This window comes from Cupressus sempervirens, chromosome 10 (assembly GCF_028749045.1).
Source record: "Cupressus sempervirens isolate cs-2001-9-10 chromosome 10, ASM2874904v1, whole genome shotgun sequence".
Taxonomy (NCBI): Eukaryota; Viridiplantae; Streptophyta; class Pinopsida; order Cupressales; family Cupressaceae; genus Cupressus; species Cupressus sempervirens.
Window position 1 is genome coordinate 25172811 of NC_143127.1, and position 24132 is coordinate 25196942.

At 37.5% G+C, this 24132-nt stretch overlaps 1 protein-coding gene across 1 annotated transcript; it reads right to left on the reverse strand.

Annotated features, from left to right (window-relative positions):
- Positions 1–901: 901 nt before the first annotated feature.
- On the reverse strand, positions 902–23026 carry LOC149532387 (uncharacterized). The gene is made up of 2 exons (XM_089807667.1): positions 22220–23026; positions 902–1739 (listed from the first exon to the last, which is right to left on the reverse strand). Exons 1-2 carry the CDS (start codon positions 22814–22816, stop codon positions 1356–1358), a joined length of 981 nt encoding a protein of 326 aa, XP_089663793.1. The 5' UTR covers positions 22817–23026; the 3' UTR covers positions 902–1355.
- Positions 23027–24132: the final 1106 nt, after the last annotated feature.

The following is a 24132-nucleotide window of genomic DNA, read 5'->3' on the forward strand; positions in this document are numbered from 1 at the left end:
TATTGAGGAGTTTGTTGTAGGGGCAAGGTAGTTCCCAACAATTGTATTTAAAGTCTATTATTCTCTCATTTTCATTATTATCATTTTATTATGACCTTATTTGTTTAACACTAGGGCCGTTTGGTTGCAGGCATAGGAATGGAGAATAGGAATGACTATTCCAATAACAACTATTTTTTGAAATGGCCGTAATCTCATTTTAGAGGCAAAATGAGAATATGTATTTCTATTCCCTATTTCAATTGACCCACCAAACAAAAAGTAGAAAACATATTCCTAATTTCTCATTCCTATTCCTATTATCGTGGTTGCTAAATGCATGCATTATTGATCAACATTCCGGAAGTTTTTCATTACTATATCACTGGTTTCATCTTGACATATTAGACCATTATAAACTCTTGAATTTGTTCACGTGCTACAACTATTTCTTTAGTTGCCCAATTAATATTAATGTCTCTCCCCCTTGTTTTGGCTACAGGTTTGGTGTATGCCACTAGTCCCATTCAACAACAATTTGCAACATAGACAACAAAAATTAATTGAAGTGTTATATAATTTATAATAATAAAAAAAACATTTTGCCCATTTTTCCGTTTTGTTTTGATGCCAGTTTTATTTGTCTAATAGACACCAACAATTAATGTCAAGTATTCCAAGATGTCATGTTCAACCTTTTTCAACAATTCCAGCAAGGACTCCGAGATGTAATATGGATTCTATCATATTTTCCAACAAATTAGTCAAGTATCCCAAGCTGTCAAATCAAACATTTTTCCATATCAGGCACAATGAGATGATTTAAGTACTAGAGATACCAAGGTAACTGCGAGACAACCACCCTGTTAGAAGTGAAGATATTTTATGGCACTTACCAGCCTTCCTCGTGAATTGTTCCTACTTGTATCACAAGTCCCTTGAAATTTATCTTATTAAGGATGCAAAAAAGAAAGTACACTATTAATATCTAGTTTGATCTCTAAGTGAAGTGCCCCATAACATAAATGGGGAGCTAAACAGGAAACCATAAGCCATACAAATTGGGATACTAATATGGAAGCAAATATAGCCATTTTAGTATCCTTCTGCTGGGATGTTACGAAGTTTGAAATCTCCAGATTTGAAGAGGGCTTTGGCATTATGCTATGGCACAAAGAGGCACAGGGGACATTATATAAGTGGAATTTTCATTTCTTTTCTGTAAATATGAACTCAAAAATCAACTACTGAGAGTCTAAATGAATCGATTTGTCCCACATTTGGGGCTCATCCAAATTTACCTTCAACAGGAGAGTTTTCCTAAGAAAAGGATGCCAAGAACAATCATCCTCAAAAAAAGATGACTAGAAAAGTTCCTAGACTTTCACTGGATCCTCGTACTCTTCTTCTGCCGGCAGTTTTGGATCCTCATGCTCTTCGACTGCCGGCAGTTTTAGGTACTCCTGCTCTTTGGCTGCCGGCAATTTTGGAACGTCATATTCTTTGGCTGCTGGCAGTTTTGGCCTATCAATAAGCCAGGATGCTGATAGTTCATCTCCACCCAAAAGTATCTTTTCAAAGCGCCGCCGTGTAAATATTTTTTTATGAGTTCTATACAATTTTTTTGCAGGTAGGATTTCTGTGACAATTTGTTTGTCCAATCTCTTTTGTTGTCTCTCGAGTGATTGACGTGCAGCTTTCTCCTGTTCTGGTGAATAGAAATAAATGCCAGATCTGAATTCTGAACCCAAAAATAATCCCTGCCAAAATGTTTTAGCAATTAGATAAAAGAAGCCTATCCCTTCCCATAAAAATCCAAATACTGTTGTTATTTGTGCTAAAAAAAGGCAAGATATTTTTTCCCAATCTCAATATTTTAACGCTCAGATGATAGCCCACTGAAGGAGAAAAATTATCTTATCAAATTAAAATTTTCCATAAACCAAATAGTGTGATCACTTATCCAACAGTTTTACAAATATTTAATAAAATTAATGGAAGCATTCTAACAAAAATGTACCCTTATGTTATATCCACTGACAACCCAAAGTAAAACATTGTCATTACAAATTTACAACTGATACAAGAGATTGTGAAAATCCAACAAAAGATAAAAGAGGATATAACATTAAATTTCAATACAATTTTGTATTTTTTGACAGTCTATGAACATGAATGATCAAATTGGCATTCATTGCATCTAGGTGCTACTCACAAGATTGAAGCACCCACACTACTGAAAAGGTCACCCATTCAAAAACTGCTCCTGCAAAAATATTGAAAAAGAATTTTCCCAACAATCAATTTGCCTTGGCTTGCTACCTCATTTGCACCATTATAATAAGTTTGATGACTATCCAAAATACAGATAACCTATACAACTAATTTCTCGGCAAATACAACTATCCAACATTATCATCAGACTTAAAACACCAGAGTTAACTGAAAGATAGGCACAACAAAATATAGTTTTTAAAATTATAGACTTAGGTAATGGCCTTTGTTATGGAAGTTAAACAAACATTATTTCCATTTTTATTTGAATCATTAGCTACTATAAGTGTACCTTATAACTTGACTAAAAAGGTTCCTGTTAGTGTGTCACATTCCATTTTTCAAGCAAAAATAATGAAGAGCACCTCAGCCATTTTCCAATAGGCTAGAGGGTGACAAGGGCATACTAGTTAAAAATAAATAAAAATTGCCCTGGTCATTTTAAATGGTATAAAAGAACATCAATAAAGTGCTGCTAAGACAGAGAGCCAAAAGTAATATTCATTAGAAGGCCTTTCTAGACAATTCTCAAATAAAATTTTGGACCGAAAAAGGAAGAATATAATATTCAATTATTTTCACTCAAAGTCTATAAAGGGAGGAACTGAGCATTGAAGAGGAATGTTCCATTGCCTTGTTATCAACCTTTGCTTGGAGATTGAACACTTATGTTCATCTTTTGGCCAGAGAACAGAAACCCTCACAGTATCAAAATCTGGACACAATCCCTTGTATCTATTAACAGCGATTCCATTCTGGGGTTAAAAATGAGCTGAAAGTTTGATGGAAATCTAGTTTAATGAGTGTTATTGAAAATTTTCAAACTGAAGTTGCTACAGTAATCCATACTGTTACTACAATAGTTCCTACTATAATTCAAGGACTAGGCTAGCACTCTCCAGCTAACTCACAAGGTTCGAATTTGAATTCAAGTTCGCTGATCATAACATTCTAATGGAATTTGGCAAGGGAAAAAATTCGGAAAAAAAGTCGACATTAAATATAAAATATATACATTTATGTATCTCTAAATAATTGTCAAACACAGTTTAACAATTCTAAATAATTTAACTAAATAACTCAATATCATTTTAAAATAAAATAATATTATATTAAATAACAGTATTATATAAAACATCATAAAATTCAGAGGAAATTCCGAAATTCCTTGGATGGAATTCGACATATCTTGTGACTTAGTTCTCCAGAAGTAGCCAAACTCACAAGTCCTACCACTGGGCAAGGCCACTTGCCACTGACTCACACAGTGAGTGTAAAAATATTGTGGAGTACTCATATGAGCCTCGCCCCAGCACTCTCTGAGACCCAGACTCAGACTCCCAAATTCTGGGCAAGTCGGGTTTGATTAGATGTGTTAAAACAGCAAAAAATGAGTTTGTTTTCTTCATATTTTGGTTCAAACTGTCCACTTAGCTCACAGCTAACACATTGTGCAACTTATCGCTGCTGCCGTTCAAACCTATTAGGGTTTCCACTCCCAAACCACTACTAACTATTCAGTATGAATTACAAAAATTCTAATAATAAGTGTTGGAAGAACATATATCATGTCATATATGGACTATGACAAATTGATAGTCGATTTAGGCTTTTGTGTTCTCTAAATACATTAACTTTAAATTTTATTTTGTAGAACTATGGAATTTCCTTTCTTTACTTACCAAGTCCAAAGTCAGACTCCTATTTTGGTCTGCCGAGTCCAAGTTCTCTAACTTTGGTCCATATCACTGGTACAATTCTGTCTGGCTACAGCTGCTACAATGGTCTGTCCCACTATAATACCACACTACAGTAAATGCATATTTAGTAAGAGTTTCCAATTTTTTAGATTTAATGTAAAAATTTAATACTGTTCCAAAATTGTTTGAAGTACTTTTGGTATTTCTTGTTATAACCTTATAAAATATGGGTTTGTGAGTCTTCTGTACAACTGCACTTGAGTAGAGATTCCATATTTTATCATTATATTACATATCATCATTGATGTAGACCTATTGCAATTTTGGGTTTGCTGAAAGTTTGATCTCAGACTTTTCAAACCTGTCTTAGCTTAGTTATACTGGGTTACTGTTGGCCATTTTTGCCCCCCATTCAGCCTATCATGGATAACCGATCTAAGAGATCTCCAATGGGCTGTTTTCTTTGATGTGGGTTAACATCGCGTTTGTTGGCAGCTAACATTTCATGTTGGCTCGGTTCCTTCTTTCGAGCGGATTGGCTTGTACATCCGACAGCTTTCGTGTTTTCGCATACCATCTCAACATCATCCCGAAAGTGCGAGATGCTGCCACGTGTCTTCATTCCGGCGTTTCTTCATGCTGCAATGTTTCTTCGATGCTCCGAAACCCGGAATTGCACCACATATGATGAGTGCTCCAAACAGGTAGGCTTCAGTGGTTCCACAGTTAGCAAAGTTATGTCGATGTTGATTCGTCCACATGTCCTAGCTGAACTTTTGTGGGTCTGCGGGTGACAGTTTTGTTGTCTACGATTGGTCCACGTACTTCCATGTTAGCAGCTAGCAGGGTCCAGGGTTTCATATGCATGCAGACGAGATCAATGGTTGTTGTGTCTTCGTCTTTGGCTTAGCGGGGTTTCACAAGAACACGAGATGCTGCCACACGTCTTCATTCCAACATTTCTTCATGCAGCAGTGCTGCTTCGATGCTCTGGGACCTGGAATTGTGCCACGTGTCTTCGGATGGTTGTGTCCCATCTCTAGTGTTTAAATCAACCCAATATGCACATGTGTAGATTGACGGTGAAAATTCAACGAAAGATTAAAAGATCGATGTGCATTCTGTCAAACAACATAACACATCGACAACTCTTAGGTTTTCGCATGATATCTACTTATCCTCACGAGAACACATAATGTTGCCACGTGTCTCCATTCCAGCATTGCTTCATATTGTAGTGTTTCCACAAGTCTCTGAAGCCCAGAATTGTGCCACGTGGCAGGGGTCCCACCTTTCGTGCTATTTGCTTCCTTCTCTGCTGAGATTGACAAATCTGATGGCTCTCATGTTTTTGCGTCTCTGCCTTGGCCTCTTGCAAAGATCCGACAGTCGTTGGATCTAGCGCATCTTGGAGATTTCCCATGACATCTCAATTGTCTGTTTCGAAGGAAGGATCTTGACCGATAGCTGCAAATTAATCCTTCGTTAAGAGGAGTTCCTCGCTGCGTCTGGGTTGTTCATCTGGAGGGGAAGATCTGCATCGACGATGGTGACTTAATCTCTTGTTGGGGAGATACTCTAGCCATCTGGGCCGTCCATTTCAAAGGGATAATCTACATCGACAACCAACATTCATTTTTGGGAAAACCAGATTCCCCATCCTGGTCAACCCTACATTTTGTGGGCAGATAACACGTCGTGTTATACCTCGCTACGATTTTTTCTACCAGCGGCTCAAATTAGCTTCCTGCGGCCATGAGATGTTACCAGGGCCAGTTCTTCAATACTGAGCAACTTCTTGGGCCTTGTTCGCATGACGCCAATGCCCTCCATGCCTCTTTAATGCATGAAATGACCAGATCTTTGGGGATTTGGTCTCTTACAGCTAGATGCATTGTTTTTGCCTTGCCTATCACTTCCAACAGCAATTTGATTTCAAGATCAGATTTAGCTATGATATCCATTTATTGCCTCCTCTGCAACTCAACTCCACCTTGGTTAGGATATGAACTTCAAGTTAGATACAAGTTATGCCTGAAGTCTTTAAAAGGCAGTTGTAAATATTTGTTAAGGGTTCTTCTCTATTTGTATTTTGTTGTAGCATTATGCTCTGCAATCTTGCCTTTCATTAATGAAATAGCTCTCCTTACCTCTTCTTGCCATTCATGATTTGTGCATTTATTTTGCCTTATTTTAAATGTTTCTTTCCTACTTCTTAGAGTTATATGTTGTGTTTAATCTATTGATAATTGTTGTATTGTGAAAATATCTTTCCTTTCAGCATTTAATCAATTCCAAACTTGCATGTGAGTTCTTTGAAGGTAGATTAGAGTTTAGACTTGTGTATTGGAGTGTTTCATTGATGTTTTGTGCAGTTGTGGGCAGAGTTGTAACCGTAGTTCTATCTTGGTGCATCACCCCACTTTCCTTTTAGCAATTTAATTTTCAGCATCTCCTTCTCCTTTTTCCTCTAGTTTAAGTGCACCATGATAGTAAAGGAAGTCGACCTTCTCTAGAGATTTGGCCTTAGAGTGCAAGCCCTACGAAGTCGTTTCCATGTTACACAAGGTCGTTTGAGGGTCATACCTCAAGCAAGGGTGCAGGCTTTTATGTAAACAATTTTTGGAACACTTGGTGGGACAATCATTTAAAGATTCAAATCAGTTTCTAGAACCTCCACTGGTCATACCACAATTTTTAGCACGCCCGATGGGACACAGATTTCAGCTACATAAGTCCGTTGGTAGCCATTGCAATCTTTATCCATTGAAAAATTGGGTGTTTTTCTCAATGTCATCAGCCTTTGGAGGCATTCAATCAAACACCATGGCGACTCTAGTACAAATCTACTAGTTTCAAGATGAAACAATGCTGGCATGTAAGGATCATCTTTGATCTTTTGTGATTTTCAAAATTTTCTGTGAAATTGCAGCTTATATGAAGCTCTAACCATGAACCCATTTCATAGAAATAGCTACTTCCCTCCTCACCTGCCCACCCCCCCCCCCCCCCCCCCATCATGAAAATTTTATTCCTCAGCCCTCATATTGCCAATTTCAATCTCAGCCTCAAGTTGGTTATAGCCAGTATGCTCAAAATTACTACTCTCCTCCTACTCCCGCTCCACCAGTCCCAACATTCCCATATGAAAATCTTAAAGATATGATGTTGGAGTTCTAAAGGCAGATTGACTGTGGGTTCCAAGAAAGTAGTAGGAGAATGGACTCATGGTTTCATGAGCAAAACAAGCAATTGCTGGCCTCTGGATGAGATTGCAAGGTGGCAAGAGATAGAGAGACAACGAGAGGAGATGGCATGCTAGGCCTATCTCCAACAACAAGAGGAAGAGAGGGAGAAACAAAGACATTTTGAGAAGCTTGCAAGACAAGATGCTACAACAAAAGAGGAGGAAATGAGGCTCCAATCAGCTCATTTTCAGACCAAGGAAGCAAAGGCAGCCCCTTCTCCAAAATTTGTCACCTAGCTTCAAGGAGTCCCCTCCATCACAAGAGTCTGTTGCTGTAACTTCTCCATTCCACGTGTGAAAAAGATGCCCCATGAGCCTTCCATACCCATTATCATTTCACTCTTCAAGGGTGGATCGGTCGTATGGACTCCTAATGGTCCAACCATGGAATTTTGGGGGAGTGTAGCAGAGTCCACAAAGCTACCATTGTAGGAGTTGCAGCCTATTGAGGAAGACAAGGAGGTCGAGATAAAACAAGAGGAAGAGCATCCAATCCTCTTATTTGAAGAGCTTCCCTCCTTTGTTGATGAAGAAGAAGACAGCAAGGTTGTTCCTTCTCTTGAGGAACGAATCATGGCTTTTGAGCCCTTAGAAGGAAATGAGGATCTGCTACTAGAGAAGGAAGAAAAATATTTATTGCAGTAGACAGCCATCCATGATATGGAGGATGGAAAAAAGAGCCTCAAGGGTAGCTCTGTCCTTGAGGAGGAACATGTTGATATGCATGAGGTTGCCCCTCAGCCTTTGCCTATTATTGCAGCTATGATGGAGAAGATCAATGATGAGGATGACCTTTTGGATGAGTTTGATGCTATCTGCTATTCCATAGATGTTGAATCATCATCTCATGAATATGAAGAGAATGTTCTTCAGCAACAAGACGAGATTCACACCATATCAGTAGCTCTCGAGGAGGTGGCTCATGAGCATCATGAGGACGAGGTGGAGATTATTTCTTCACAAGAGGGGTCATTTCCAAACCAACTAGACACCAAGGTTGCAGAGCACAACAACGAGGTCAAGGCTGATTGCTTAGACCAAGTGCCATTAAGAGGATGCCCCATTAGGTATCTAGCTCTGCAACAAATCAGCAAGTTGCCCCCAGTCATGCTTACTCTTGAGCATTAGGGAGAGTTCTACATGGAAGAGCAAGCATGTTTTGCTCAAGAAGACGGTGTTCAAGGGCTGGAGAGCTTCATTTTTCTCAGCATTGGAAAGGTGTTTCAAAGTGCAGCAATATGTCTCTCATGCTGGCTGCTATTTTCGGCTGCCCATGTGCATGAGAATAAACCAACTTGTGAGGAAAGGCAGCTCCTTCAACAAGCCAATAAATGGCTTTGTTTGATTTTAATTTTTTGTAATTACCTGTACATAGTAGAGTAGGTGTTTTCCAACTTTCCAAGAAGTGCGCGTGCACATTTCTTCTCTTTTTGGAGTTGTCTGAAGTTTTTTGGAGCTCCCCAGAGCGCTTTTGTTTTTTTCTTGTTGTAGAATTTTGTGAATTTGCAGGTGGGACGTGTGATTCTCTTTGGTGACTCCATGCCCAATGGATTGTTTAAGGCCACTGATCTATGCTTAGCAAGCAAGCATCCCCTTTGAGTCACCAAGAATGTTGGCCATTTTTGCCCTCATTCAGCCCATCATGGATAACCGAGCTGAGAGATCTCCAATGGGTTGTTTTCTTTGATGTGGGTTAACATGCGTTTGTTGGCAGCTAACATTTTGTGTTGGCTCGGTCCCTTCTTTCGAGATGACTGGCTTGCAAATCCAACGGCTCTCGTGTTTTCGTGTACCATCTCAACATCCTCCCGAAAGTGCAAGATGCTGCCATGTGTCTCCAATCCAGTGTTTCTTCATGCAGCAATGTTTCTCCAATGCTCTGGGACCTCGCATTGCGCCACTTATGATGGGTGCTCCAAACAAGTTGGCTTTGATGGGTCCACAGTTAGCAGAGTTATGTCGATGTTGATTCGTCCACGTGTGCCAACTCAACTTCTGGGGGTCCACGAGTGACAGAGTTTTGTTGTTTGTGATTGATCCACGTTCTTCCATATCAACAGCTGGCAGGGTCCAGGATTTCATACACATGCAAACAAGATCAATGGTTGTCATGCCTTCGTGTTTGGCTCAGCGAGGTTTCATGAGATGCTGCCACGCGTCTTCATTCTGGAGTTTCTTCATGCTACAGTGCTTTGGGACCCATAATTGCACCACGTGTCTTTGGGTAGTCATGTCCAATCTCCAACGTTTAAGTCAACCCAATATGCACATGCACAGATCAATGGCAGAGATTCAACGAAAGATTAAAAGATCGCCTTCCATTCTGTCAAACAACATAACACATCGACGGCTGTCAAGTTTTTGCGTGATATCTGCTCATCCTCATGAGAACACGAGATGTTGCTACGTGTCTCCATTCCGACATTTCTTCATACTGTAGTGTTTCCTCGAGGCTCCGAAAGCCTAGAATTGTGCCACATGGCGGGGGTCCCACCTTTCATGCTATCCACTTCCTTCTTTGTTGAGATCGCCAAATCTGACGGCTCTCCTGTTTGCGCATCTCTGCCTCGACCTCTTGTGAAGATGCAACAGTCATTGGATCTGGCGTATCTTAGAGATTTCTTACGACATCTTAGTCGTCCGTTTCGAAGGAAGGATCTTGATTGACAACTGCAAATTAATCCTTTGTTGGGAGGAGTTTCCTCGCTGCATCTAGGTCGTTCATCTTGAGGGGAAGATCTACATCGACGGTGGTGACTTAATCTCTTGTTGGGGAGATTCTCTCGCCATCTGGGTTGTCCATTTCAAAGGGGTGATCTACATCGACAGCCAGCATTCATTTTCAAGAAAACTAGATTCACCCCCTCCTCCTGGTCAACCCTACATTTTGCGGGTGGATAACACGTCGTGTTATCCCTCCCCGCGGTTCTTTTTGCCATCCACGCGAATCAGCATCTTGCAGCCATGACACGTTGCCAGGGCCAATTCTTCAATGTTGAGCAACTTCTTGGGCCTAGTTTGCACGACTCCAATGCTCTCTGCACCCCTTTAATGCATGAAATGATCAAATCTTTGGGGATTTGATCTCTTACAGTTGGATACATTGTTTTTGCCCTGCTTGTCACTTCCAACAGCAAGGTGATTTCAAGATCAGATTAAGTTGTGTAACAAAGGGTTTTTCATAACAAAATAAGGCAATCAATAGAGAGTTTTCCCAAATAAATTATTGAACAAATAACTAAATCCCTTTCCATGGAACATTAATTGCTTTTAATTACCAACGAATTTAATTGAAATAATTATAATAATGATTAACTAAAAATAACGGTATCTATGATCAACTAAATAACTATAATATTGATTAACTGAAATAACAGTTTCAATGATCAAATGTAATAACTGGAATTATGATTAACTGAATTAACTATAACAATGATCAACTGAAATAACTATAATAACGATTAACTATCTTTCATACAATAAAGTAAATGTTTAACATGAAAAGAAAGAAAACATACAAGTAATAACTAGTGAGTCTTTAGTTGGTTGTGCAAGCCTTGGCTTTTAGTAAAAGGTGAAGTATTGACTTAGGCTTAACCTCCCAACCTCAAACCATACTTATCCCCATACAATCTATTGAATTAGAAAGGCCCTCCCTACTTCAGGATCGGGCTTGGGATACTTTTAGTCCAGCCACGTGAGCATTCTGATGTTTAGAATGTCCGCACAGTTATGGACGAACATGTCTAAATAATTGGCACCAATGACATCAAGTGATCTTAGATGGCAAACATGCCTTTAAACAACCTTGGCCAAGGTTTTTCTGATGGGTTTAATGACCCGATCACCACCGCTCGACTTGACAACAGGAAAACAACAATAGGGACAAGCATGAGCTATTAAGTAAAAATATTTAGATTTATTGTATCATATCTAATTTCACTTCTATGTCATTGCAGATTCCATCTCACCTCTTCACCTTTTCCATGGCTATATAGCCGATGAGTCCTAGGTGCTCGGAATCCCAGAGCAATCGGTTCTGTCTCTTGATTCTCAACTGAATCATGAATATTATATGTTTCCAGCTTTTCACAATCTGTGATTTGAAAAAATATGTTCTTTAAGATTTGCAAAAAATGTCATTTGGTTTTGATTATCAATGGCATATATAAAATACGATTCTATGTCATGGATACTTCACTATTATTTTGATAACAACTCCTTAAGGGGGTCAACTTAAGCATGATGACTATACAACAGCTGCCTACTGCTAAGGAGTTCGGTATACAGTAGTAGCTGATAATAAAATTCATAACATTACTTGAGGTTGATGGACCACATAACCTGATACAATTCTGGAAATGTTTGGAGTCTTGCTAGACGCTTATGTATTAGCTCTTTTTCGATTTGCTTCCTAGGCATAACCACAGTGTGTAAATACAATCATGACTTCAGCAAGGAAGGAAATAACATAAGGCAGACTGTAACAAGAATGGCACTGGTATAAAATGCAGAGGTTTCGAATGGAATTTGCAAAGATTCAAATGGTATTTGCAGAGTATTGGGTTATAGATGGAAGCCAGAAATGAGCAAGGAAATCGGGAATAAGAAACAAAGTCAGAAATGTGATTTTGTTTATCCTATGTCTCTCCCGACCTCATGATATATATATTAAAGGTTAAAGGACTCTTTGGCTTCCAAGAAGCCGTAACATAAAAGAAATGTCTTGGCTCTTGGATGCCAAATAAATGTGCCAAGTGTTTAATCAGTTTTTAAGCAAGAAAAAGAAAAAAAAGGATGGAAGAAGATTTGAAGGTTATAAATCAAAAATATTATGGTTTATATCTATCTACGTACACGTAGATATATTTGTGAGGTACCATCATTTTATTATAAAGAAAATAATATTATGGTGTCACTTTATTTTATATCTATGTGTACGTACATAAGTATATATTATAATAATATGGTAAAAGATTATTTAAAATCCTTTGAGGTACATATCATATTTTAATTAAATTATTTTATGTTTTTAATTGTTTATTTAATAGCTCATGTGGGTCCTTCAGTTGCATCCTGAAGTTCAAGTCGCGAGGTCCTTACCAAAGCAATTTAAAGTCATACATGTCAACCTGATGACTGGACTAAGCTAGCATCCCATTCCATTGATCTCGTTTAACAATGCTTCCCCCCTTCATCTTCTCCTGCACTCACCCGTGCAACATTTCCACGATAATAACAAGTTCCATAATAATTTTCATATTAACATTTAAAAGAATTTTAATCATTTAACCATAATTCCAAAATCAAGCAACTGCTAAACATCACATGACAAATAATGGATAACGACCATCTTCATTAAATAGTTAATACAACGGGTATAAATAGCTACCTACTTCACATGATTATGAAAGAGAAATCTGTTCAATTTAGCCGCTATGAGCAAATTTAAAATTAAGTCAAAATTTGGAATGTAACATTATATGATATCTATTTATTGCCTTCTCTGCAACTCAACTCCACCTTGGTTGGGGTTTGAACTTCAAGTTAGATTTGAGTTATGCCTGAACTCTTTAAAAGATAGTTGTAAATATTTCTTAAGAGTTCTTCTCTATTTGTATTTTGCAACAACATTATACTCTGCAATCTTGCCTTCGATTAATGATAAGAATCTACTTCTTACCTCTTCTTGCCATTCATCATTTGTGCGTGTATTTTGCCTTATTTTGAATGTTTCTTTACTACTTAAAGTTATATGTTGTGTTTTATCTATTGATGATTGTTGTATTGTGAAAATATCCTTCCTTTCAACATTTTATCAATTCCAAACCTGCATGTGAGTTCTTTGAAGGTATATTAGAGTTTAGATGTGTATTGGACTGTTTCATTGATGTTTTGTGCAGTTGTGGGCAGAGTTGTAACCGTAGTTCTATCTTGGTGCATCACCCCCCTTTCTTTTCAGCATCTCCTCCCTTTTCCTGAAAAGTTGTAGTTTAGATGCACCCTGATAGTAACGAAGCCGGCCTTCTTCGGAGATTCGGCCTCAAAGCACAAGTCCCACACTTGGAGATCATTTCCATGTTACACAAGGTCGTTTGAGGGTCATACCTCAAACAGAGTGCAGACTTTTGTGTCAACAGTTACTGAAGTGCAAACTTGTTTAGGGTTTTCTGTACGTCATAAAAGGGTGTATGAACTGTAGATTCTGCCGCAACCTTTAGAAGATGTCAATTCAGAATTTTGAAGCTACACGTGACATATAACCATCTGCCAAGGTTTCATTGGGAGTCAGTCATACAACGCATCCAGCAATATAGATTGGTGTCAATGGTAATACCAATAGATTCAAATGCTTTTCCTTGCTGCAACTTCATGTGGGTGATTAAGGTGATCTGTTTTGCCTTCTTTAGCTGAAAATGGCTCTTACTGCAGAATTGTACTGTTAGTTGGTGCCGCAACAGTATTTTTGGAATTTTATTTGGTATTTCCAGCTCTTCATTTGGCTGTCATTAAAGGTTCAATAAGTATAACAGCTACTGTTTTAATGAGTCTTAATTTAAGTCTATGCCAGCATTTTAAGTCTCTAATTTATCTATGTAACTCTATGGTCGTTCGCCAAAGCTATTATAGATCTTGTTAGTGCATTTGATGGTGAGATATGGAAGGCATAGCCACCAAGACCTACCATTCTTTCAGTTTTTGTAATTTGCATGTACTATTGACTATGCGGCATGCCACCAACTATACATATTTTATTCTAGTCATCGTATGCTCTTGACTTGACTGTTCTAAGACCTCAGATATCACAATTGTTGAGGATTGTAGCTGCAATAGACATCTTTATCTCTGATTTTATGAAATAGAAATATGTTTGTTTTTGACCATTATGGTCATCTTCAACTGAAAGAGACATTTGTGATAATATTATATAAAGAGACATGTCTCATACGTCACGTGAAGAGGCATGCATATGGAAATATGAAGCATTGAATATTTGGAAATATGAAGGGTCTTGTGTTTGGATTTTGAAGAGACTTTTGTGTGTAAGATGAAGAGTCTAATTTCAATTTATTTGGGTGATTGCTTAGTGTATTGTAATGCAATCAAGTGGAAGTTTTGTACTTGAACATTTCTTTATAATAAAAGATATATTTTGCTGGTGTTGCCAGGTTTTTCTCTCTAGTTGGAGACTTTTCCTAGGATAAATGTCTTGAGTTTTTTGTGCATTGTTTATTCTCTTCTTTATTTCTGTTTATCATTGTTTTCTGGGCTAAAACATTGACATGATATCAGAGACAAGTTAGATATCAACAATAAAGGAATTTCGGGTTTTGTCTCTTTAGTCTGTGTCTCTGTTTTAGATTGCTATTTTGTAGACAATCTATAAGCATTGCAGTGTTGATGTTATGATAGCTTCAATTTATGTATCCGTGTGTTAAATTTGCTGAGGCCAATGGTTGTGCCAGAAGTTTAATTCAATTGTCTGGAAACATCAGTTCATGATCATTTTTACTCATCAGTCTATAGTTCTATTTTGTTGTGGTCAATGTGTTTTCTTAATGTCTCTCCTTATATTTCAGTGGTTGATTTGATTCCGCTCTTTAATGTCATAAAGATATTTCTGGTGTTTCCTACCTCCCACGCTCAAGGTAGGTTGATTATTGTATCTGCTTTAGAGTGTATAATGAAATCTTATCATGATATGTTACCGTGTGGAGTATAATAAAATCTTCGCATGAAAAATGATATGTTACCATGTGGATTATGTCAAGTCATTTTGAAGTATGTCATGAGTTTTCCACTTTGCCTCTCAAAGATTCTTTCTTTGACATTCAATAAGTGTTGAGTTAAAAAAAATGTTTTGTTTTCTCTTGAATAGCCAATATCCAATTACCGTGTCAATATGCCTTGGCTCCTTGTTGGCATTCATGCTATATGCTCTTTGTTATTTTTTATTTGTTTAGTCTGGCCTCGTTGAGTCACCATGAGACATAGATGTGTTTTTTTCTTCTTCCATCATATTTTTTTCTGGTATCTCTTTCTCTTGCAGAGGAGCTGTCTGGTGTCTGATGGACGAATTAGGTAATGGAAAGAAAGGGCATTTGGAAATGTGCAATGCCACCTACATTTCAATATGCACCCCAATTTGTTTCTTGTAATCTGCCGAATTGGACGGGGCACCAAAAAATTCCTCTTTCCCAACCCCAATATTTTCGAATTTGAACAAGACTATGGCGCTTCGATTCCTCATGTCAGTTTGCACAAACAATAACTAGGAAATTACAGAGCATGGAAAAGAATGCATTAACAGCATGTTATTTCTTTCCTTGTTGGTCTTTTTATTGTGTGCATTCATATTTGTTTCTTTGGAAATGTTGGCAGTTATACTTTGAGGATCTAACTGTCAAGATAGTTCTCATAATTTCTGCATATGTTTTTCAGCTTTTTTCTTTCGCAGTATCTGCATATGTTTTTCAGCTTTGTTCTTTAGCAGTATGCTAATGAGTGTCGTCGGGAGGAATCTTTTATTCATATGTTAATGGTATCTTCTGGTTCCTGTGCCAGTCATTTTACTTTGTCGTCTTTGATTGCCTTTCATATGCCTAGTGAAAAAAGATTTCATTCTGTTATGATGGAGACTTGTATGGTCACGACTGTTTGTTATCAAAGTATAATGTGGATGTGTAAATATTGGTCAAGGAGTCTTGAATCTGAATGGCTCGTATTGTTTGTATTTGTGTTTGAGTATAGTTGCCTCCATGGTGGATGTTTTGAGCGGGAGTCCTCCTCTTCTAAGGATATAGAGCTTAAGAAGTATCCCTGAAAATTCCATGACCATGGTAGATTTGCACTCATGATGATGGCTTATTTTCAATGGGGAAGACGAATAATATTCCAAGACTGAGCCGATACTGCGACAGCACAGAGACTCTTGGCATAAGTATCGGTGCTTTTTTTATAAAAACTATATAGAATCAATCTTTAGACTTTTTCTGTTTATCGACACTTATGATGATTTCTGTTTAGATCATTAGTGTAAGAATTTGCCTAAGGCAATAATTCAACGCCAAGATCAAGAAGCTTAGTAGATGGCACAAGAGAGACAAATGATGATCAAATGAGAATGGATATTAGATGATTGGATGAATACATCATAGAAGTGCCTTGTATATAAAGGCAACTGATATGTCTAGGAGTCATGCAAAGAGATAAGCAACAACTAAGCAAATGTCCACCAAGAGTGGATTATCCTCTATTGTGCATGAATGTATGTGCAACAATGAGAGGATAAGAATGCAAAGGTGCATCTCATAAAGAGATGTAGTAGACAACATGTGCTTGATTGGAGTGCAAACAACTATGTTGTCTACATGATAACTCATGTGAATATGAAAACTCCTAGGTGTCTACATGACAAATAATATGAATATGCTTATTCTAAGTGAACTTAAGTAAAGTGTAAATAGTAAATACTTATTTACACCAATACCCCCCCTTAAGTGCAACTTAGAGAAATGTACTTAAGCTCACAAAAGCTAGAAAATAATGCAAGATGGGTCCCGGCCACTAGACCATGTTAGATACCCATTTACAGTATGCAAATGCAAATGATATGCAATGCAATTTCTCATAAAGCGAGGAAAGAGGGAAAACCACATGTGAAAATCCCCCCTCCAAAAAAAGAGATAAGTACAATAAGAGAAAAAGAGAGAGAAGAAGACCTCATGTGAGGAAAAGATACCCACCCCCCATAAGAGAGAAGTGGAAGAGGGACCAAGTAGCCTCCACTCAATGTAGAATGTACACCCGTGGTAGATGCTCTAGGCTCGATGTAGAAACTGCTCCATGAGTGTAGAACAACATTCCTCCCCTTAGGAAGAAACAAAATCAAAGGCATACCAATGAAGCCTCTCCCATTTGTAGGAAGAAACCTCAAAATGTATGAAATCTCTGAAACCTGCTCAAGTGTCCCCATGTCAATACTGAAAGGTGCCTCCTCCAAATCATGCGTATTATGCCACTCTGCTGAAAAAGACAAATCAGGCTCAACTGAGGATGAATGTAGAACATGTATCAAAGACTCAAATATCTCCTCTGAAGAGAAAGTGACCTCCTCCAACTGTTGTATCAAAGGATCTGCCATCATGTCAACCTCAAAAGACTAATCAAGTGGAGAATGAAGATGAGGGTCAGATTGTTCCCTCGCAACAAGATGTTTCAGGCACGCATGGGCCCATATCGGGTACCTAAAAATTGTTTGTGGATGACCTCCATAAAAAAAAACCCCTAAAATCGACTTTTGTTCATCAAAATCAAACATTTGAGGTGAAATCTAGAGTCATTTTTTTTAGGTGCGACGGCGGCAATTCAGGAAAAATGATTACAGAGGTGATTTTCAAACAGCAACATCTCCCTCATATGGACTCCTTTTTTTTAGCAATTTTTTTTTGTTTTAGGGTAGAAATTCGTGATCTACACATTGTTGCAGGTTGTTTGCCAACCCTGTTCCTAAATTTTTCTGAAAATCAAAACTCTCAATTTTGACAACTTCAGAGGTTTCATTTGGGCTCATATGGACACATATTCAAGTGCTATTTTTTTGAAAGTGCATAATTTTTTGTCTACTTTCCAGAGCTGGTATCAATTTGGAGTAATTTTGAGTGGACATAGTACTTTCAACAGTTGGTTATTTTTGGCCTTTTTTGGCACTTGTAATTGATTAGATCCTTGAAAGGTCTTGTGTCTTATCTTGTTGAGTCATATATAGCTTCATATTTTCAGTTGTAAATATCAAAAATCAGAGTTCCACTTTGGCCCAAAATTGGCAAGTGGCTATTGTACCCACACTAAATATAAAGTGCCAAATCATCTTTTTTGGGAGTGGGGATTCTTTGATTGAGTGAAAAGGGGGGGTATGTGTCTTGTGTTCTTTTGTCTCTTTGATATTGTACTTTTTCTTTTGTATTATGGGTTCTTTTTCTAAATTAACACCAACAATTAGAAACAATTTCCTTTGATGGCATATGGTTTGATCCATAGCTTTTGGTATTGATCATATATGCAACAAGATGCTTAGCGTTATATGTTATTTTTCATTTTGTCTTGATATTATGCAAGATACTATGATTACTAACTAGGTTATTCATATGCCTTCATCGTCGATTGAACTTGGAGATTTAATTGATATGAATTATCGGTGTATTAATTCATATACTGACATTAGAGATAATTGTTATTGGTGATGAATTGTTATTATATCACTGAGAATTGTTTATGCTTTTAGTGTTAATCTCTATGATAAGTTTATTTTATGTTCTCTCTTTGTTCTAGGGGGCAAAGCAATGACATGAATATTGCTTTACAAAGGGATATGTTACAACTTTGGAGGGAGGTTGCATCAGCTCTCTTATTATGGTGATCAAAGCTGTCCCTGCTAAGAGGAAGTCTTTGTTAAGAGATAATCTCTGTTGTTAATGCATTCTTTTCTAGGAGAAGTTTGAGATGAAAGCCCTTGGTCCACCCCCTACATTGAGGCATGCGAAATGCATTCTTCTTTGGGAGAAGATTAAGGTGAAAGCCCTTGGTCCACCCTCTACGTTGAGGCATGGTGGAAATGCATTCTTCTCTAGGAGAAATTTGAGGTGAAAGCCCTTGATCCACCCTCTACACTGAGGCATGGTGGAAATGCAATCTTCTCTGGGAGAAGTTTGAGGTGAAAGTCCTCGTTCCACCTCTACGATGAGGCATGGTGGAAATCATGTGTGTGACTCCATTTTATGTTACTGCGATGAATTATGTTATGCTAAGAAAACAATTTTTTATGAGAATATATGTGATGATAATCTATCGTTGACAATTTGGGTTGCAGTTATGTGTGGCTGCCATACGAAAGATCTCTCTCTTGCTAAAAGGGAGTGTTGAAGATTGTAGCTGCGATAGAGATCTTTATCTCTGATCTTATTAAGTAAAAATATGTTTGTTATGACCATTATGGTCATCTTCAGCTGAAAGAGACATTTGTGATAATATTTATGATAATATTATATAAAGAGACATGTGAAGAGGCATGCATATAGAAATATGAAGTGTTGAGCATTTAGAAATATGAAGGGTCTTGTATTTGAAATTTGAAGAGATCTTCATGTGTAAGATGAAGAGTCTAATTTCAATATATTTATGATTGCTTAGTGTATTGTAATGCAATCAAGTGAAAGCCTTGTACCTAAACATTTCTTTATCAATTAAAGATATATTTGTTTGGTGTGGCTGGGTTTTCCCTTCTAGTTAGAGGATTTTCCCAGGATAAATGTCTTCGAGTTTTTTGTGTATTGTTTATTCTCTTCTTTATTGCTGTTTATCATTATTTTCTTGGCTAAAACATTAACAAAAAGGTGCTAGAATTAGTGCATAAATAACATTGTCAACATTTTCAAATATCCTAGTTAGGGCCAATGCATAGTATTCATTTCCTTGTGCAACTAAAATTGGACAAGGATGCTTCATCCTCGTTTCCTTTCCTTTTTAATGAAATCTACAAAGATTAAAAAGTGGGAAAAGTGTTGAATACAAATATATTGAGTTTAATTAGTATAAAATGGTTTATCAGCATTCATGAATAAATTTCCAGGGAACCTCGAGAGGGAAGAGATTTCATCTTTATCTCAGAAGGTTTCCGTTTACTGATCACAAATAACCATAGCAAAATGAGATCTCCAGGTAAAGTCTCTTCAATGAAAAGCCAGAAAAGAAACACAAATCGTAAGTAGTAAGTTCCCTCAAGGACCACAAAAACTAAATTTTGAATTTCAACAACAAAAACCTCCCTTTTGAAAATATTGTCAGCAATGAAGCTTTAAAGTTTTGATTGATTCAATTGTGATTCTATTACCTTGTCTTCAACACTTCCTTCGTATTACTGTGGAAGAAGCTGAAGACTCAGTATACATTCATGCCAACCTGCGCCTTTTGTCATGTAAGGAGGATCATTACAAGGAAGGGGCGACCAAGCTTTGGGATGTAGCCCCCGAGTGGGCCAACTTGGATGCAACAGTTTAGGGCCTTAGTGCAATTATAGATGGTGATGATGATGATAACATCACGACAATGGTTCATCTAGTACAAGTGGAACTGCTTTGGGTTCAAATGATCTTGAACTCGCAGCAGTTGGAGATGATGAGGATTTTATGTAAATCCTTCTGATTTTGATTAGAGAATCTTGAACCTGATTGATGAACATTGAATCATGAACTAAATTTTGATTTTGTAATTATAATGGTTTTCTGATTTGCATCAGAATTGTGAACATAGACATTATTGATAAAGCTTTCTTTCAATTTGAATATTTGTGAACTATCAATTGGCAATTAATATTTAACTTGATCAATGATGAAGTATCATACTATCAAATGATTTGATTTTGTATATTTCTTGCATTTCTTATATATATATATATATATATATATATATATATATATATATACGCGTCCAAACCCCCTACCCCTCTGGCCCAAAAAAAAATCCCACATTCGGGCACTCAATTCTCTCATCCGAACCCAAATCGGCAACTTAGATATACTTGAATAATCAGTTTTCTTCTAATGGATGTTTACTTTGCAAAGCATAAGCCGAACCAATCAGCCTTGTACCTATCATTTGATGAAAATGATGCATTGTTTATCCATTTCCTTACTTTTTATCATCTTGCTAGCCACAAAAGTCTCAAAGAGAACCATAACATGCAGTTTCAGAATTTCTATTTTTCTTATGTATGATCGCTACTGAAAAGGGAGACTTTGCACAGACACAAGTGTACAGAATAGTCTGTTTGAATGTTGCAGTTATATAAAGATTCATTAATGCAGGCTGGATGATTTATTTGATATTTCTGTTTATTGTTGCAGTCTGCCTATGATCTTACAGTTGAACTTAAAACAAATTCACTTTAAATTTTACAATCTGCCACACACAATCAGAGGTTTCTTTGACAGCCAGTCCTGTAAGTATCAGCAATATCATTTCTACAGTTCTGCTTAGTGAATGGTGTCCGAAATAGCAATAAGCAGAGGCAAGAATCAATGTATAACAACAAAAATTGATGCATTCATTTCCATTATCCAGCTGGATTTGCTGCAGCACTGCCCAGTAAGGATTTCACATTGGTAAATACATTATAACCTTCCTCTGCAAATTCATTAGCTAGGGTTTGATATATATTACATATCATTCATATCCCCAGAATCATAGGTGGGATCAGGACATGCCTAGGGGATCCTGTGAATGTCTCGAGGATGTCCTGGAGTCTCAGAGACGTCCCCAAACCAGGGGGATGTCCCCAGGTATGCTGCGCCAGCCATGGAACAAGGATAATCAAAGCCAAAGAAAGGAAATCGCTATCTTGTGCCCTACGTACATCAGATTTAAATCTCATCTCTTAATATAATTTATGTCTGTTTCTATACTTGTCAAAAGCTCTTGTACGTTTTCGTTGAGTACTTTGTGTCCAACACTCAGAGATAGAACTAGCTCACTCATCCTCGGGGAGAGAAATATGACGAGAAATAACAGGCTTCCTTCAGGCATAATGATGGTACTCGGGTTTGCTTTGCCTGTTTAGGGCTTGAGCTCGGCCTAGCATCCCCCAAAAACTGGCCATTTCTTAAAAATTGTATCCTCTGTACCGGAAACCCAGCTATTTAGATTGTATCCCTTGTAGGTGAAATATTTACTAGCTTTAAAAAAAAAAATCCATTAATTTTTGGATGTTCTATTGTTCAGTGGAGAGTCTCCTCGAGTCTGTGGGACGGGTTAGGGCTCCATCGCCTCAGGCCAGGAATAGATTTGCCCGTGTGTTTGACAAATATGTAATCTTGCAGAAATCGTTGATCTAAGAGCACTTATACATCCCCGACTCCACGTCCTTGACCCACGAAAATTTCTTCCACAATAGCCCCCTAACAACAGATATCCGGTCATAGCATACACATCAATAGAAAATAAAATGCCGAGGTCTTAGAGATACCTGATGATTCTTCTGGGTAGGATCGTGGCAGTTCCAAAAGATGTCCAACAACTGTTTGTAAGAAATTCGAGTTGGTTTGTACTGAATCCGCACGACCTCGGCGTGGCCCGTGTTACCTCCAGCGACTATATCAGGTTTGGGATTATGCAGGTGCCCCTGGGAGAACCCCACTTGCAAACGCGTCACGCCGGGAACCTTATAAAACGCGTCCGCGAGGATCCAGTAGCGCGCTCCCGCAAACTGTGCAAACTGCTGCCCTTCTTTGGGCACGTCATCGTCCGGCCCCTGGGCGATGGATGCCCCATCCTCCTCCTCCTCCTCCGGCTCCGGCCCCTTTGCGATGGACGCCCCGACCTCCTCCTCCTCTGTTTTACCTTCACTTGAAACTTTTGCTGCCCTTCTTTTGATGCTCAAACTTTTGTGGTCAATTTGGGTGTAATTGTTTAAAAGCGCAGAAAAGTGTGCCGTTACTTTCGCTCTTGATTCTGTGGAGAAACGCAGAGAAGCCCGCAATGGTTGCAGAGATCTGGGAACAAAACTTTGAGTGGATGCAAATGTGAACGCAAATCCCACCTGCAAAACAGATGGAGACGGCATGTTTGGTTATGAAGCTTTTTTAACAGCCTACTTCTTGCTTGCTGATTCTTCTCTTCTCTGCAATTCACAAGTGCTGGAAGCCCACCACATGCTCCTATTTTCTGGAAGGAAATGTAAGATCGGATGGAGTTCCTACTCGGGCTAGGAATAGACTCAGTAGAAAGGAGACTTCTAACGTCCACAAGATCAAAATGGTAAGTTTTTGTTATTAGTTCCTGCCTATAGGCAGGCATACTTATGCATTCATTCAATGCTATTAGTTTATTAATAAGTAGGAGATGATTGTCATGTCCAAAACTTGAAGGCAAAAACACACATAATTTTATTTATTTTTAATTAATAATTAAACATGTCCTAGGTTTGAAATGATTGATAATAGTTTTAGTACAGGTTCTTTACTTTACGTCTTAAGGTTATAAATATGAGAGCGATTACATCATTAAGATTTTGAAACTTTTGTTATTAGATTGATATCGATCTTAAGTTATGCTATTTAAGAATTAAACATATCAAAAGATATTAACAATGTAAGTTACACTTAACTTTTGGCTAAATGATAAAGAAAACAATCCAACATTTTCTATTTGCTTAACATATGCTAACGTAATGGAACAAGATAATAGTTTCATAATGAGTTTGCTAAAACCTTAAATATTTAAAAATTTATACTAAATATATTAAAACAGATAACCTAAAACTAACTCACAATTTAACAACATAGTTATCAACTAACTTAATAATTAAAAGATTTTAAATTAATTTCAACGTAATACTAACTTAAAACTTTATTAAATTAAACTAAGTACACTTTAACAAATTAGAATATCATTATAAAACTAACAATTTAAAATTATTAATAAATAACAATATATAAAAAGAAACTAACTAAACTAACATGCTAAAATAAAATAACTTAAAAATTTAAACTAATTAACTAATTACATTCTGAAAATTATCAACTAAAAAAAACAATTTTAATAGACTTAAATTAATATAAAATCTAATTAACATTTATTAAATAACTAAAATTAACTAAATACAAAACTAGCTAATCTAATACCTACTAACTAAAACAAACTTATAAATTAATACCATTTACAAAACAAAACAACCTAACTACACCTACACTAACTCTACTTCCCCCTAAGCCCTATTACTAACATCCTATGCTAACCTAAGCTAGCCTAAGCTAGCTCCTACTCCCCTAACTCCCCACTAACCTAGCCCCCCCCACGGACCCCCATGCGTCCTCCACACCGCCCAAGGTAGTTCGCGGGGAACGAGGGCCTGCGAATTCGCAACCCTAGGATGACCTG